We start from the raw sequence: 18711 nt of genomic DNA, 5'->3' as shown, positions 1-18711 counted from the left end.
TTTAGGAAAGGAGAACCGAAATGCAGTAGACGGTCTTCTGTACATGTAGTGCATATCTTTCAGTGTTTCTGCGTACCCCACGAAACAATTAGGTATTGGTTAAAAACACTAAAAGTAATGTGGTTTAGTTTTTGCTAATGTATGGACCCCATGAATCGACTTCTAATCTAACAAGTAGAGAGATCCTAGGACATGGGTTTGCTGAGGAATTCGGACAACTGATCGTAATGTGCTCGAACAGTTTGGTCGCATATACAAGAGTGAATAGCGTCTTCAGTTCATAGAACTCAAATATTACAAGAAAAGACACTATATGCATTGTAAGCGATGAATTTCTAAATTAAAACCAGTAAATGCGACGTCCATGATGCAACAGGAACATGAACCTGAGTAACAATGTCCGAAAACGAAAAGAAAAAAGTTTCATTTTTAAAGGATCGGGATAGTCGTGTTGTAATGATAATGAAACAGCTAAAACATGGAAAGTTGCTGCCCGTCCTTCCAGTGGCATTGCAGATTACTCGATAATCATACTTGTTGCATCAATTAAATGAGAGAGACTGTTACAAAAAAAGGTTAAATGCTCCTTCTCATCCATTGTCCGATAATAATGACAATGTTAGGACTGTAATTTAAACTTGTTTAAAAGTTGGTGTGAGAATATCCGTATCTTATCTTTCGATTTAGGTTTCAGTTAATGCTCTTGTTCCTCGAATCTTTTTCTTCATTATAGTGTTGCAACAGGTCAAGTAATCGTCGTCCGAGGTCTAAGTAGACATGTGAAGGCGGTACTGGAGGTGTCAAGTGAGCAGTTGCGAGTATGTCTGTAGGCCACTTACGCAGCCAGATCTCGAGCCGTTAGTTCCCCGTTCCACACTCTCTACTTTCTACATCCGGTCTTTTGTAATGCTGTGGGACTATGAACTTTGGTGAAAGGTGAAAGACCATTCAAGCGGAGCCTTAGGGTGAACTGTTAATGAAGACCTTCACTCATCTGCTGTTAGCGGGAGAAACACGCACCACTGAAAGGGTTAACCTCATAATTGCGCGCCGCTAAAACTTACGAATCTTCACAATGAACAATGAGAGTAGAATACAAATTACGGTAACCTTATTACAAACGAATCATTATGCAGTGCTCTTCAGGAATATTTTACGAACACTAAGAAGAAGCAGACTATAACCGATAGTCTCTGGGGTGTATAGAAACTAAGAGGATGGGAAAGTAAATTTTATCTTCAGTACCATACACCAGATTATTCTGGTACCGATATTTTTGAGTCGTGCAGCATGTCGTACGCTGTCGATTGCCAATAGAAACACTTGATATTGTTCACTAGACTGTCTTTCACGTGTAGCGTAACAGAGCCTCCGCACTGGGCGAATTATTGGCATATATGCTCGCGTAATTAGTAGTACTTCACTTTGATTTCCACGTAATCAGTGCAGGTTTCCCCACACCTCGTAACTTCTGAAAACAATAACTTTCGTAGATAGGGTTCCGTCGATACAAAATTCACCTCTAGGAGTAAATTGCTCTGTTCTGTATTTTCACAAAAATCCCCAGTTGCAGTACCAACATTATCTTTGATGCGCAGTTATAGATTACGGTTATGTTTCTAATGTGCCCCGTACGAGCTGGTGTGGTGGTACGCACATTTTAGTCGCTTCCGGGAGAAGCAACGTTCAAATTTCCGTATAGCCATCCAGATCAAAGTTTGTCGTCGTGATCCTAAATTCACTGTTACAAATTCTGAGATGCCATTCTACCTTCCATTTTTGGAAACGTATCGTCAAAAACCATGTTGCAATAAGCATTTTGTTACACCGTGCTGGGGAGACAATGTAATGGTTTTATTACGTTATCCGGATTACTGATTTCATTTACGGTATCTCTATTTAAGAATTGATCCGCCACTGGTAGCTGAGTGGTCAGCGCGACAGAATGTCAATCCTAAGGGCCCGTATCCGATTCCCGGCTGAGTCGGAGATTTCCTCCGCTCAGGGGCTGGGTGTTGTGTTGTCCTAATCATCATCATTTCATCCCCATCTACGCGCAAGTCGCCGAAGTGGCGTCAAATCGAAAGACTTGCACCCCGCGAACGGTGTACTCGACGGGAGGCCCTAGTCACACGACATTTATTTGATTTATTTAAGAACTGTAACCAATGAGTGGCATGTTACAGTTAGATGTAGTAATTAAATAATGCAATATTTGTTATGAATTAAAATAGAAGAAGTCATTGTGATAGCTAAGGAAAATCAATTAAAGTATATAATCATTGGTTTCATTTGCATATATGTAATCCATTTCAATTGATGGTATTTATCATTTACGAAATTTCCTACTACTTTACTCTCACATATTTAAATGAAAATGGCTAACAGCGTTCTATGACAAACATTTGAAATATCTACCTGATTATAAAACATCCGGACACCCTTATTAATGCATAACTGACTACCAGATGTCACAAGTAGCGGAACTATCGGTATAAAAGCAGGCAGCGAGTATTATACATACATCAAAAAAAGTTTTGCATCACCCCAGTCCCCAGAACTCCTGAAGATGCATGTTGACTGTGGATACTGTATCACAGACACAGTCCCTTTGACTTTTCAGAGATGTCACTAAACCCGCCCAAAGTTGTAAACAACCATGCATGAGCAGTGCCTATTAGACGGAGGGGGGTCCGACAGCCGATCAGTTCCAGTCATTTCACCAGAAAGAAGTCGTGTTGTCTGTAGTTCAACCATTCCTAGACGGTCAATACCGCCGTTCGATCGCGTCCACATTGTTACTTTGTGCCAGGAAGGGCTCTCAACAAGTGAAGTATCCAGGCGTCTCGGAGTGAACCACAGCGATCTTGTTCGGACGTGGAGGAGATAACAGAGAGACAGGAACTGTCGATGACATGCCTCGGTCAGGCCACCCAAGGGCTACTACTGCAGTTGATGACCGCTACCGACGGATTATGGCTCGGAGGAACCCTGACAGCAACGCCACCATGTTGAATAACGCTTTTCGTGCAGCCACAGGACGTCATGTTACGAGTCAAACTGTGCGAAATAGGCTGCATGATGCGCAAGTTCGCTCCCGACGTCCATGGCGAGGTCCGTCTTTGCAACCATGACACCATGCAGCGCGGTACAGATGGGTCTAACATGCCGAATGGACCGCTCAGGATTGACATCACATTCTCTTCATCGATACATGTCGCATATGCCTTCAACAAGACAATTGTCGGAGACGCGTTTGAAGGCAACCCGTCAGGCTCATCGCATTAGACACACTGTCCAGCGAGTGCAGCAAGGTGAAGGTTCCCTGCTGTCTTCGGGTGGTATTATGTGGGGCCGACGTACGCCGCTGGTGATATCATGGAAGGAGCCGTAATGGCTGTACGATACGTGAATGCCATCAAAAAAATGGTTCAAATGGCTCTCAGCACTATGCGACTTAACTTCTGAGGTCATCAGTCGCCTAGAACTTAGAACTAATTAAACCTAATTAACCTAAGGACATATCACACACATCCATGCCCGAGGCAGGATTCGAACCTGCGACCGTAGCGGAATGCCATCCTTCGACCGATAGTGCAACCATATCGGCAGCATATTGGCGAGGAATTCGTATCCATGGACGACAATTCGCGCCTCCATCATGTACTTCTTGAGAATGACTTCCTTCAGGATGACGACATCGCTCGAGTAGAGTGGCGAGCATGTTCTCCAGACATGAACCCTATCGAACATGCCTGGGATAGATTGAAAAGGGCTGTTTGTGGACGACGTGACCCACCAACCACTCTGAGGGATCTACGCCGAATCGCCGTTGAGGAGTGGGACAACTTGGACCAACAGTGCCTTGATGAGCTTGTGGGTAAAATGCCACGACGAATACAGACATGCATCAATGCAAGAGGACGTGCTCCTGGGTATTAGAGGTACCGGCATGTACAGCAATCTGGGTTACCACCTCTGAAGGTCTCGCTCTATGGTGGTACAACATACAACGTGTGGTTTTCATGAGCAATAAAAAGGGTGGAAATGATGTTTATGTTGATCTCTATTCCAATTTTCTGTACAGGTTCCGGAACTCTCGGAATCGCGGTGATGAACCTTTTTTTTTTTGATGGGTGATAGTGGATTGATTACGTTATCCGGATTTCTCATCTCATTTACAGTATCTGTGTTTAATAACTGTAAACAGTATGTGGCATGTTGTAGTTAGATGTAGTAATTAAAGTAATGCAGCATTTGGTATGAATTAAAATAAAAGAAGTCATTGTTCTAACTAAATCAATTAAAATATATAAACATTGGTTTCATTTGCATACATGTAACCCATTTAAATTGATGGTATTTATAATTTACGAAATTTCCTACTACCTTATTCTCAAATATTTAAACCAAAATGGCTAATAGCTTTCTATGACAAACATTTGGAATACCTACCTGATAAGGAAACATCCGTACACCCTTATTAATGCGTAACTGACTACTAGATGTCACGATAGGCGGACCTACCGGTACAAAATCAGGCAACGAGTGTTATAGTTTGAGCAGGGAAGCAGTAACAGCGGAATGAAACGATCAGGAGAGGTCACAGTCATCGAACATAGACTAGTCATTGGATGTTACCTAAGTAACAAACCCATCAGGGTCATATTAACCTCCTAAAGCTGCCTAAGTCAACTGTTGGTGATATGAATGTGAAGTGGAAACGAAAAGAAACAATCACAGCTAAATCAAGATCAGTCAGAGCTCACGTGCTGACGATCAGGAACCGCCGAGCACTGCCGAAGAAGGTGGTAGAAATGGCATGAAATCAGTGGAAGGAGCCACTCCTCAGTTCCAACGTACTTCCATCAGTCTAGCTATCGCAGTGGCTGTTTGAGTAGGCTGATAAAAGGACTAGGGTACAATGGTCGAGCAGTTCCTCATAAGCAACACGTTTTTGTAGTCAACGTGAAGCGACGACGCTTGAGATATCGCACACAACAATCCCACTGAACAGTGAATGACTGGAAACGAGTGTTTTGGAGTGATTTATCACGCAGTGTCGCAATACGACAGTAATGTTTGGGTTTCGCGAATGCTGGAGAACGTTACCTGCCACCGGGTGTAGTGAGAACAATGAAGTGCAGAGGACGACGTGGTATTAAAGTATGGCTGTGCTTTTAATGGTTAGGGTGTGATCCCCTTCTTGCGCTTATGATAACGCTTAATGAAAAACGATATGAACACATTTTATAGCACTGTGTACTGCGTACATTAGTGGAACAGTCTAGGGACTGTGATTGTGTCAGCCTGACAATGCGCACTGTCACAAAGAAGCGTCTGTGAGGAAATGGTCTGTGAACAATAAAATTCCTGAAATGGACTGGATATGAATCCAATGGAAAACATTTAGGATGAGTCAGAACGTCTACTTCACTCCCAACATCGGTACCAGCTCTTGAGGAGAATGGGCTACCATTCATCCACTGACATTCCAACACCTCACTGAAAGTGTTCGTAGCAAAGGCGAAGGGTGGACACACTCTATACCAATGTCAACTAGTAGATGTCCGGATACTTTTTATGAGATAATATTCCAGTTCCAACAATGAAAATCTCATTGTCACTTTCCTGGGCGTCAGTCTGAGATAGACGGAAAATTATCAGGTGGACTTGTACTGTATTAACTCATTCCTTTAATATAACTCGTGGCTTTCTTGTTACATACGTTAGACAGCAACCTATATGGAATATGGACTTAATATCGATGTGGACGTGATAGGATAATACCAGTCAAATTGTTTGACAAATCTGACTATGAGTAATTATCTTTGGTTGTCCGCCTCCGTAGCTGAGTGGTCAGCGTGGCCGACTGCCACGTGGATGGCCTGCCCTCAATGCACGCCTGGGTCGGAGATTCCATTCGCTTGGGGACTGGATGTTGTATCATCATTTCACCATTATCGATGAGCAAGTAGTGCAAGTGGGTCAAATAAAAAGACCTGCACTGCGCATCCAAACATCAGAAGGGTCTCATCTACATTTACATATACATGATTACTCTCCACTTTACAGTTAAGTGTCTATCTTCAAGGTAGTCCTCTATCATCTCACTCTCGAACAGCATGAAGAATAACATACTTCTGTGTGAACTCTGATTTCGCTTATTTTATTATGATGATCATTCCTCCCTATCTAAGCGGGCGCCAACAAATTATTTTCATACTCCGAGGAGAAAGTTGGTGACTGAAATTTCGTGAGGAGATCCTGAAGCAACAAGAAACGCCTTTGTTTCCATGATTACTATCTCAATTCACGTATCATATCAGTGGCGCTCTCTCCGTAATTCGCTGTAGTACAGGACGAGCTGCCTTTCTTTGAGCTTCTTCGATGCCCTCTGTCGATCCTATCTGTTGCGAATCCCACACCCCGCAGCAGTACTCCAGAAGAGGACGTACAAGCATAGTGTAGACAGTCTCTTTAGTAGATCTGTTGCATTTTGTAAGTGTACTGCTGATAAATCGTAATTTTTGGTTTGCTTTACGCACAACATTATATATGCGACAATTCCAGCTTAAGTTACTCGTAACTGTAACTCCCACGCATTTAGTTGAATTCACAGCATTTAGATTCGTGTGATTTATCGTGCAATCGAAATTCAGCGGATTCCTTTAGGTACCCATGTGAATGACATCACATTTTCCACTATTTACGGTAAACTGCTGCTTTTCGCGACATACAGACACATTGTCTAAACAGTTTTGCATTTTGTTTTGATCATCTGATGACTTTATAAGAAGGTAAATGACAGCGTCATCGGCAAAAAATCTCCTAAATCGTTTATGTATATCAGAAACGGCAGAAGGCCCATAACACTTATTTTGAGAACGCCAGATATTATGTAAGTCTCCAGGCTTTCGTGGCCGTTGTCACTGAAGTTCAAATCTTCTGGATTATTAGGCCGCGTCATACTTCCTCTAAAATAATCGACTATTCGACCCCTCTGCTGAGATCTTCCTTAGGATCTACCGGTGTCCACTACTGGTAGAACACTCTCCAGAGTACTCCGAAACTAATTGTTCAAAATAATTTTCTGAGAATCATTCAGAACGACTTGGGATGACGTTTTATGCCTACCTCCGACCTTAAACATGTAGTTTCACCAACATAACGAGGGTAGATTGAAGTCACCACCAACTATAGTTATATGAATGGAGTACCTACTTGAAATGAGACTCTAGTTTTCGTTGAACTGTTCAGAAGGTGAGTTATCTGATAGCAGGATGATCGGTAAAATGAACCAATAATGCCATACAATCATTTCATTTCATTTAGCATTGGTCACGTTGATGTCCAAGATCTTGAGCAACCTTCCAGAATGTGTCAAAGTATGTCCCATCATCATAACAGTGAAATGTCACACAGTATAAGAGTACATTAAAGTCTCTTAGCTCCTCTAGTATGTGTTAGCTCCTGTAGTATGCGTTAGCAGCGAAAAATTGCACCCAGGTGTTTTTTGAGCAGATAAATTGACTTGCAAAAGTAGCTTATTTTGCACTGGCCGGACGCGCGACATGGTTCGTTATACTGGCCCTCTTTAGACAGACTCCGGAACCCAAAGCGCGTGGTCGATGCTGGCGAAAATTTGACCACCGGCCCCAAACAGGCACCGGGCCAGACAATGCAGGATCCTGCAATCGTCTACTTGACACCCAGTGTTCGGGGCACTACCACTACTGGCAGGGGCCCAGTTATTACCAGCTGCCTGTTCGCTCCAAGGGCCAGCTGCCGCCTCCTTCCTTGAGGACCTATCCAAGACTGTGTCAGATTTATATAGCACAACAAGTACAGGACATGCAGTTAACTACGGTGATAGAGGGAAATTAAGGCTTGCGTTAGTGGTTTGATCTTTACAATCACGGAAATCACGCATATTATCAGCACCAGATATTCATCAACGGGTAGAAACACGATACGGTTTTCGATAAAATGAATAAAAAGCAGTGATATATAAGACGTGTCAGTCGATCACTTGACTAACACGTTTCAACTTAACCTCTTTAGTGTGAAGAAACAATCTCCACAACTCCGCCAGACAGCTGAGTGCAGAGTTTCTCCGATTTAATAAATACTTAATATCGATGCGTAAACTGCCGTTTCAGTGTAACAAAAGTGATACATACGCAAAAATGAAAAGTTTGCAGCAAGGTCTCAATTCTTTGTATCCTTAGTCACCAATGATATAAGTGTTTTACTGTGTGCGTTCATCATCACAGATTCATACACCTATTGAAAAACTGTATCGCGTAGCCTCCTGTAGCTGCAATACGTTTTGACAGCTTAGTGTAGAGATGCTCATAGTAGTGCGGTACACATCTTGGGGAGAAATGTGCTGGGCTCTACCTTCATCCTGATGACTGACGGTACGACCTTGAGCTGTGTTTTGTTTTGAAGTTCGTTTATTTAATGCGACCGGTTTCGGTGCTACACTGCACGTCATCAAGCCCTAAACAAATGGTGCAAATGGCTCTGAGCACTATGGGACTTAACATCTGAGGTCATCAGTCCCATAGAACTTAGAACTACTTAAACCTAACTAACCTAAGGACATCACACACATCCATGTCCGAGGCAGGATTCGAACCTGCGACCGTAGCGGTCTCGTTGTTCCTGACTGAAGCGCCTAGAACCGCTCGGTCACACGGGCCGGCCAAGCCCTAAACAGGCTACTTCCATAGTCACTAGAGGTTCGGAGTTGCTGTCAATGCACGAAGGGCAAAATGCCGTCCCATCGTGATGCACACTCATCCAGTGGGAGAAAGGCTTGCTGAACGTGTTAGCTGCGAGATTACTAACACCTTCAGCCGTAGGCACACGGATCGTGATTTCGAACATTGAGTGTTGAGTGTGCCGTGTTCCTGACACCACAGCATGGAAAAAGCACGTTGGGAGTCTTTCCGAACGTGCAGAGCAGTATATAATGTGACAGATATTCTGAACGTGCGTTTGAATGCTGGCAAGTGAGGTGGAACAATGCCATGTGCACGCCATCTCTCTTCAGTACAAAATCGTGAGACGCCATACTGGCTTTAAATTGAATCCCATACGCAAAAATGCCTTTTCTAAGCATCAGAAAACTGAGGATCTTTCGAAAACCCGTTGTTACTTGTATAATTTGTTGTAATAAAATGACAAGAAAAAACGGCATATTGTTAGTTAAAGAACTGTTGTAACCTGTTTATATGAGAGTACGTTGTTTCAAGGCAGCGGCATACAAAGGATCCATAAGAAAAGCAATGTTCTTAATACAATTTGGTAAATTTAATATGTAATAACATATCTAAATTTGAAAATTTCCGTATACAGTAACAGTCAGAGAATGGTTACAGGGCAGTCATTGTCGGTAGAGATTAAATGAGTAGCGTTGCAGATTGGTAAGACAGCAGTGTTGCTGGTTCGCGTCAAAATATATTCAAGTATTTTTATTACTTGCCATTGCGTTTTCTAATAGGTCCTGATGCTTTCTTATTAATTTAATAAAAGTATTTTATTGTATTCTATGATATTCGATGTTATGTATATATAAGAGCACTCTTTCTGAGGAGTGAGTTTGTTCATTGGTTTAATCCACAAGACAGCTTGCACTACTTGTAGCAAGATATTTTGCAATTTCTTGTTTTAAGTTTCTTATTTCACATGTTGTAGAGATTCTGCTAGTGAATAGGAACAGTGATCAAGTTAGGATTTGTATCGTACTTTTCATGATGGAACATTTATAAGCCGATGGCTTTGGTACTTTTTGCCTTATAACATGTCCATGGATGTTGAAGCTGCTATTTATGTGTACTACTGACATAACAACGTGACTAACATATGAACAAGAGAGCAAATGTGGGTTTTAATAGAGCTAACGAAGTGATTTTACGCTCGTCCATGTCGCAAACAGTGTGATGTGGGAACCAGATACAGCCGACAACTGCAGCTGGAGAGCGCTGCGATCGCTATACCTCGGTGGGGCACACGTACCGTATGCGCTAGCCGCATCTTTTCTGAATGTACAGCAGCACGTTGAAATACGGACGTTCGATGCTGACGTTCAACAGCACGCTCAGTGTGCCGACGGCTTCAGAGTGTGCTCAAAGAATAGCGATAGTGTTCAACAGGTGCATCTAACCGACGTTGCAGGCACGGCAAAAGAATGGCTCTGTTGGTGATATAGACGTTCTGCAAGAAAAGAAATTTGGAGCTGTTGCCGATGCAGTGCAGTCTGCAGGTGTAAGCGCGTCCTTCTCATGCCTAATTGAGATCTTCAGAGAGAGAGAGAGAGAGAAATACGACTTCAGTTCATGTACCATCTTCCATAACATTCTTCTTTTCCGTCTTCGTACGTTACGGACTATTGCACATACGCACAAACAACACACACACACACACACACACACACACACACACACACACACAAGAAAAGTTTATCATGATGTTTGGGGTGAACGTACTTCCCGTTAGTTTTGAAAGATGAACAGATTAAAATCTGCCAGGAAGTTTCACAATAATTTCTTTCTGATGAGGATTGAGATTTCTGTCTCTCTCCACCTCTCTCTCTCTCTCTCTCTCTCTCTCTCTCTCTCTCTCTCTCCCTCCCTCTTTCGTTGTACAGAAAATAACATTTAATAACGGTGATAGACAATTTACATTCAGCATGCAGCTAAAGCAGAGAACTAAAGTTACCTGATATTAGTTAACTCAAGTTGCAGATCCTTTCCTATTCCCCGCTGCTCTGTGAGTGTGGCACCTCAGTGTCATTCTGGAAGATAATCTTGTGTCAAATATTCCGACACCAAAAAGATGCATGGTAAGTCTCGATTAGTCACAAAAGAAACGTAGGACTATAGTGACCTTTAACATTAGTAGCGTAACAAATGGGTATCGTGAATAAGCTGAAGCCCAATAAAGATATTTTATTTGTATCTTCTCTTTTTATTTGTTCAATGACAGGGTTAGCCGACTTTATAGAAACACCTTTCGCATTTATTCTGTATTTTTTCAGTTTTCCTTTAGAAAGGTAATTAGATACTATCTGATTTCCATTTTGTATTTTTATTAATGTTTTTTTATTTATTGACTCTGTGAGGGGGACAGCATTTTTACCCCTAACGACTATGGTATCTGCAGATGTCGTTACATCTCGTTAAGCAATCTTATGATAAGAAAATAAATAAATGAAGTGATCATGTCTCTGTAGTAGGTTCAGTACTTTAATATGGAGCCCCAGTATCCTTTAGAAAGGTCGTATACTTACAAAACTTGATTGGAATTAATATTATTTTAAATATGGCAATTAAGTGATAAAAATGTGTCATTCTTTGTCTGTTGTAACAGAAGAGAATTTTCCGTCCCTGGATGCAAATGGAATGGGTCGTTTCAATGACGCCGGAAGGTCGTGCTTTCAGAAGACAAATTGGTCTGATAAATGGATTAGTGGGACAGATAATAAATATGGCGAAGAAGAAAAGAAATGGGACGATGCTGTACAAGAGGAGCTCTCTGATGGACGTCCTGTTGGATCGTCGAAGAGACATGGAGATATCAGAAGGAGAAGTTCATGAAGAGGTGAGTGGAAGCTGTCGAAGATAAATTAGTTGTAACTCGCGCCACATAACCATAATGTTTCGTTAACATCTAAGACATAAGAGAAGTTTCTAGACATCAACAGCGATCATTTTGAACTCATCCAGTAAGAGGTCAGCATAGCATATTTGTATGTATATATTTATGTTTTTTGTATTTGTATGTTATATAGCAAGTTCACCAGAATAGAACTCTGATAAAGGATCGAAATAGAAAGTTAAAATGAAGATAATATAAAGCACTACACCCAAGCTTTCTCTAAACACACACTATAACTGCAGATCAGCCTTTTCAGTGTTCTAAGATAAGTTATAGGGTCAGCGTTCTTTAGTGTCTTGCTACATCTTTCCGGAACAGAAACTGAACTTCCCCAAGGTGAGCTTTTACTAGACTTTCCATTTATCTAATAACAATTAATCGTGTCAGACTTTGCTACTGTAACTTATTACACTGATGGCTGGTCAATATTTACACCTCCCCATACATGTCTTCTTTTCAATAGGAATTATTGCTTTTTCCTTGAAAATGTAAGGAATTGCTTTCTGAATAAGGTGGAGATTTTTGTACCTATATTTCCTATTGAACGCAAAAACAAAAGGAAGCATACAACAACTACCGGTGCCATGCCTTAACGAAAGATTAGTTATTTTTTTTATTTGTTTATTTACACGTCAAGTTCCGTAAGATCAAATTGAGGAGCAAATCTCCAAGGTCATGGAACGTGTCGGTTCATGAAATTACAAGATAAAAGTAATAACAGATGAAAGTAATATGCTTATGTGCCCAAAAAAGTCAAACCATAACTTCAAGTAAACGCAATGAACAATATAATATAAGAATCAGCCCAATTTTTCAAGGAACTTCTCAACAAAATAGAAGGAGTGACCCATAAGGAAACTCTTCAGTTTCTGTTTGAAAGAGCGTGGATTACTGCTAAGATTTTTGAGTTCTTATGGTAGCTTATTGAAAATGGATGCAGCAGTATACTGCACACCTTTCAACACAAGAGTTAAGGAAGTCTGATTCAAATGCAGGTCCAATTTCTGCCGAGTATTAACTGTGTGAAAGCTTCTTGTTCTTGGTAATAAGCTGGTATTGTTAACAAGAGACGACAGTACAGAATATATATATTGAAAGGCCATTGTGAAAATATCCAGATTAGTGAGCAGGGGTCGACAAGAGGTTCGTGAACTTAAACCACTTATTGCCCGAACCGCCCGTTTCTGAGCCAAAAATATCCTTTTAGAACGGAAAGAGTTACCTCAAAATATAAAGCCATACGGTCTAAGCGAATGAAAATAAGCAAAGTAAACTAATTTTCTTGTCGAGCGATCATTACATCAGATACCGTCAGAACGGTAAAAATGTCAGTATTAGGTCTTTGAACAAGATCCTGAATGTGGGCTTCCCACGACAGTTTACTGCCTATCTGACTGAACACCTAGAAATTTGAACTTTACAGTTTCACTAATCACACCGCCATTCCGTGAAATTAAAACGTCAGGTTTTGTTTAATTGTGTGCCAGAAACTGTAAAACCAGAGTTTTACTTTGATTTAGTGTTAGTTTATTTTCTACAAGCCATGAACTTGTGTCATGAACTACACTATTTGAAACCGAGCCACTGTTGTATACAACATCCTTTACTACCAAACTAGAGTCATCAGCAAATAAAAATATTTTAGAGGTACCCGTACTACTAGAGGGCATATCATTTCTATAAATAAGGAACAGGAGTGGTCCCAACACTGCAGAGAACCGGGGAAAATTCTGGTCATACGTAAAGTCACTGACCGCGTCGAGGCCTTCTATCCAGTCACTATTCGGCAAATCTAGGGTGGTAATGGAAGGCAGAAAAGAACAGCTGAAGTTTTAAATTTCATGCTTGCGGAAACTGACGCAGGAGGATCCTACAAATGTACCGTTGTTTGGTTACCATACAGACTCCGGCACGGATAACAGAGATACAGGCATCCGTGACGTAGAGAAGCGACTGAAAGAATTGTAAACAAATAATTCGTCATGTCCAGATGGAATCCTGGTTTGGTGTACAGAGCGTATTCTGCGACATTGACCCATTACTTAACTTGCGTTTATCGCGAATCTCTCACCCAGCGCAAAGTCAAAAGAGCCTGGAGAAAAAGCGTAGATGACTTCCTGTATAGTAACATCAGTTTGATCAGTTTGCTGCAGAATTATTGAATGCAGCCGGCCGGTGTGGCCGAGCGGTTCTAGCCGCTTCAGTCTGGAACAGCGCGACCGCTACGGACGCAGGTTCGAATCCTGCCTCGGGCATGGATGTATGTGGTGTCATTAGGCTAGTTAGTTTTAAGTACTTCTAAGTTCTAGGGGACTGATGACCTCAGATGTTGAGTCACATAGTGTTCAGAGCCATTTGAACCATTTTTTTCTTGATTGCATTCTGAGTTATTCCTGAATACATTCTGAATTCGAATATAATAAATTTCCTGGAGACAGAAAAGTTTCTGTCCACAAACCTGCACGGATTCAGAAAGCATCGCTTTTGCGAAACACAACTTGTCCTCACATGATACCCTGCAGACCATGGACGGGAGGGAACAGGCATTTTCCACATTTCCCCTCTGCAGACTACTGACGAATGTTCGAGCATACAGATTAGGTTCCCTGATACGTGAGTGGCTCGAAGACTTCCTAAATGACGACTGTATGAGAATACAACATGACTTGATAAAATTCGCAATTGGTGTGATGAATGGCAGCTACCTTCCCGTCCCGGGAAGTACGGCTACCAAGTGCAGGTTTATTTCAGTTGACGCCACATTGGGCGACTTTCGCGCCGGTGGTGAGGATGAAATGATGATGAGAACAACACAACATTCAGTCCACGAGCGGAGAAAATCTGCAATCCGCCCGGGAATCGAACCGGGGCCCGCTGCATGGGAGTCGAGCACGTTACCACCCAGCTAAGCAGGCGGATTAGCTACCTCTAAATATAGAAAAGAGTATAAGTTAATGCGGGTGAGCTGCAGAAACAATCCCGTAACGTTCGAATATAGCATTATTGGGGTGCTACTTGACACGATCACATCTTTTAAATATCTAGGCGTAACACTGAAAAGCAATATGAAATGGGACAAGTACGTCGGGTTGGTAATAGGGAAGGCGAATTCTCCACTTCGTTTTATCGAGAGCGTTTCGGGAAAGTGTAGTTCATCCACGAAGAAGACAGCGTATAGAACGCTAGCGCGACCCATTCTTGAGTGTTTGGGGTTCCCCCCAGGTCGGATTAAAGGGAGACATCGAAGCAATTCAGAGGCGTGCTGCTAGATTTGTTACCGGTAGGTTCGATCAGGACGCCAGTATTATGAAGATGCTTCGTGAACTCAAATGGGAATACCTTGAGGGAAGACAACCTCTTTTCGTGAGGCACATTTAGAGAACTTGCATTTGAGGCCCACTGGAGAACGAATCTACTGCCGCCAACGTACACTTCGAGTAACGACTACGAAGGTAAGATGCGTGTAGGAATCAGCATGGGTTTCGAAAAAGACGGTCGTCTGAAACCCAGCTCGCGCTATTCGTCCACGAGACTCAGAGGGCCATAGACACGGGTTGACAGGTAGATGCCGTGTTTCTTGACTTCCGCAAGGCGTTCGATATAGTTCCCCACAGTCGTTTAATGAACAAAGTAAGAGCATATGGACTATCAGACCAATTGTGTGACTGGATTGAAGACTTCCTAGATAGCAGAACGCAGCACGCCATTCTCAGTGGAGAGATGTCTTCCGAAGTAAGAGTGGTTTCAGGAGTGCCGCAGGGGAGTGTCGTAGGACCGTTGCTATTCACAATATAGATAAATGACCTTGTGGATGACATCGGAAGTTCACTGAGGCTTTTTGCGGATGAGGCTGTGGTGTATCGAGAGGTTGTAACAATGGAAAATTGTACTGAAATGCAGGAGGATCTGCAGCGAATTGACGCATGGTGCAGGGAATGGCAATTCAATCTCAATGTAGAAAAGTGTAATGTGCTGCGAATTCATAGAAAGATAGATCCCTTATCATTTAGGTACAAAATAGCAGGTCGGCAACTGGTAGCAGTTAATTCCATAAATTATCTGGGAATACGCATTAGGAGTGATTTAAAATGGAATGATCATATAAAGTTGATCGTCGGTAAAACAGATGCCAGACTGAGATTCATTGGAAGAATCCTAAGTTAATGCAATCCGAAAACAAAGGAAGTAGGTTACAGTACGCTTGTTCGCCCACTGCTTGAATACTGCTCAGCAGTGTGGGAACCGTACCAGATAGGGTTGATAGAAGAGATAGAGAGGATCCAACGGAGAGCAGCGCGCTTCGTTACAGGATCATTTAGTAATCGCGAAAGCCTTACGGAGATGATAGATAAACTCCAGTGGAAGACTCCGCAGGAGAGACGTTCAGTAGCTCGGTACGGACTTTTGTTAAAGTTTCGAGAACATACCTTCACCGAAGAGTCAAGCAGTATATTGCTCCCTCTTACGTATATCTCGCGAAGAGACCATGAGGATAAAATCAGGGAGATTAGAGCCCACACAGCAGCATACCGACAATCCTTCTTTCCACGAACAATACGAGACTGGAATAGAAGGGAGAACCGATAGAGGTACTCAGGGTACCCTTCGCCACACACCGTCAGGTGGCTTGCGGAGTATGGATGTAGATGTAGATGTAGATGTAGAAATTAGGGCTCGTGCGGGGGCTTTTACAGTTGTTTTTCCCTCGCGCTATTTGCAAATGGAACAGTAAACGAAATGTCTAATGGTGGCACTTGATACCTTCTGCCATGCAGCGTTCGGTGACTTTTAGAATACGAAAGAGATGTAGATGTAGAGATCGTAGTATTAGGTCCAAAAAGTGCAAGTACTTGTTTTCACCAACCTCCTTGTGATACAATGCCAGTATGAGCCAGTAAAAACATCGGTATCTTGAAACATCTGATTGGAGAAAATGAGAATCAAAATATCGCTTGCAAGCGCCCATCATCTGTTCGACACCCATATCCCTATTGTAGCTCTACCTACCAACTTGAAATCATACTAACTGAATACACAGTGAAGCTGCCGTCGTTCCTTATCTTTACAGTTTGTAAGCTCATTGTACTATTTTTTAAATATTTACAATCCTAATACAGAAACATACAAATAATGGTGCTTCTCCTGCATCGAGGTCCTTAGATACCTCAAGCAATTTCACTACAATTCACGTCTATGTTCTCTGTACGGCATTATGTAGCTGATAAGTAATGATAATAATAATAACAATAATAACAATAAAAGCGCACTACCAGTAACAGATTTTAGAGATACTTCCCCTAAGCAACATGATAATTTAGTACTCTGTATTATGTGATTTTTCCATATAAAAATTCTCATTATTATATAGGCCCTAATCCCCCTACCTCAAGAACATATAGGCCTAACCATGAATCTGAACTAGGTTCCTAATAGTCAATTACCTGGCGAAAGGGCAGGGGGGCTCTTAATTTCGAATGCATAAATACTTGTGCGGGGACAATCAGTTTAGACATTTGCCTTACAGCCAGGGCAAACGTCCCGAAAATCTTGCGATTGGAACAATTTTTAATTTATTTCTGGAACGACACTGCCAATTTGTTCTTTTTAAGTATTAAATAATCAACTCTTCTGCGAGTCTTAGTGGATATGAGGAATATTTCCGTTGATTATATAATGCGCAACACATTCCAATTTAGTTTACCTTGCCATGAACTTACACATAAAACTCCACTAGGATCAAATGGTTTCTTTAAGAATGTTTTTCATAGACAGATTTCAATTTCACGTTGCAATAAATCAGAACTTCTCACCTGCTGAAGTTGTTCCTAAGTCACCGTTAGGCAAGCAGACTAAAGTAATCAACTATCTAGGACATTGCATTACTGAAATGTCTTCCCTGCACGTTTCTGTTATTTTGCATTACTGAATTCCGTAACGCTGTACGTAAGAGACAAATATACCCACTATGGAGCGACAGATCTCCCCAGCACCGGTGAATTTGCCCATACCTTTGCTACAGGTGTGCACGTTTGCACTGGCGAGCACAGAAACGACGGCAGCGGCAACCGGTTTCACGCTGTCTCTGCTGGCCTTGCACCCGGTTTGGCAGGACGCGGTGCACCGGGAACTGGACGAGGTCTTCGGCACAGGAGAAGGCCGCTTCAGGTCGTCCACTGCAGCAGACATCGCCCGTCTCGCAGTGCTGGACTGCGTCGTAAAGGTAGGCAGCACCACACAACCATGTCCACAGAAAATAAGACACCATCTATATAGTGAAGCGTTCAAAATGTTAAAATGTGTGTTAATTGCTAAGGGACCAAACTGCTAAGGTCATCGGTCCCTAGTCTTACACACTTAAACTAACTTAGACTAACTTACGCTAAGGATAACAAGCCTCCGACGTGGGCAGCCGCACGAACCGTGACAAGACACCCAAGACCGCACGGCTACCACGCGCGGCCTATGGTGAAGCAACGAAGCATATCTAGTGGCGAGGAAAAAGGCACGAGTCATTCCCGTTGCCAAGATGGTTTGACTGAAAGACGAGCAGGACAGTTGGGCTATATCTTACTCTGCTTCGGAATTTATTTTTCCTATGTTCATGTATTACGATTTTTTTTTGATACCGCAGATGTTCCCTGTAGGAGCCTAAACGGATTTCTCAAACAGAGAAATTGTGAAATTCGGTTTGTCCATGACGTCCAGAAGACCGTATATAACGCCCAAAAAATATGGTTCCAAAAGAACGAATTAAACAAGACAGTGAAAGTTTTTTGTAGATGAATAAGTGTGAGGATAAGTTGTAAATACAAATCATTCATAAAATCTAGAGTCTTACTGTAAACTGTCTATGGCATTGTGAAACAGAAGGAAGCGTTGGAGTTGGTCACCTTGAATACGTCTTTCAAAATTGTAAACATCGCACCTGCCAGTGTCGACAACTCTGTTTCCACTTTAAAACGTGCGTACGTCAGTTTCAAAGCTCCCTCAGAAACGAAAACCTTCATAATAACGAAATAAAGATAAATGTCAGCATATGATGGC

General features: G+C 42.1%; 1 protein-coding gene across 1 annotated transcript in view; it reads left to right on the top strand.

The window, feature by feature from the left end:
• Window positions 1-18711, top strand: part of LOC124788709 (cytochrome P450 4C1-like) — an 84780-nt gene that overhangs the window by 39290 nt on the left and 26779 nt on the right. The window contains exons 4-5 of the mRNA XM_047255989.1: window positions 11380-11610; window positions 17687-17887. Of these exons, the coding sequence (XP_047111945.1) occupies window positions 11380-11610; window positions 17687-17887 (432 nt within the window). The remainder of the gene's footprint in view (window positions 1-11379; window positions 11611-17686; window positions 17888-18711) is intronic.

Source organism: Schistocerca piceifrons, chromosome 3 (assembly GCF_021461385.2).
Source record: "Schistocerca piceifrons isolate TAMUIC-IGC-003096 chromosome 3, iqSchPice1.1, whole genome shotgun sequence".
Lineage (NCBI taxonomy): Eukaryota > Metazoa > Arthropoda > Insecta > Orthoptera > Acrididae > Schistocerca > Schistocerca piceifrons.
This window is presented reverse-complemented; position numbering and strand designations above follow the sequence as displayed.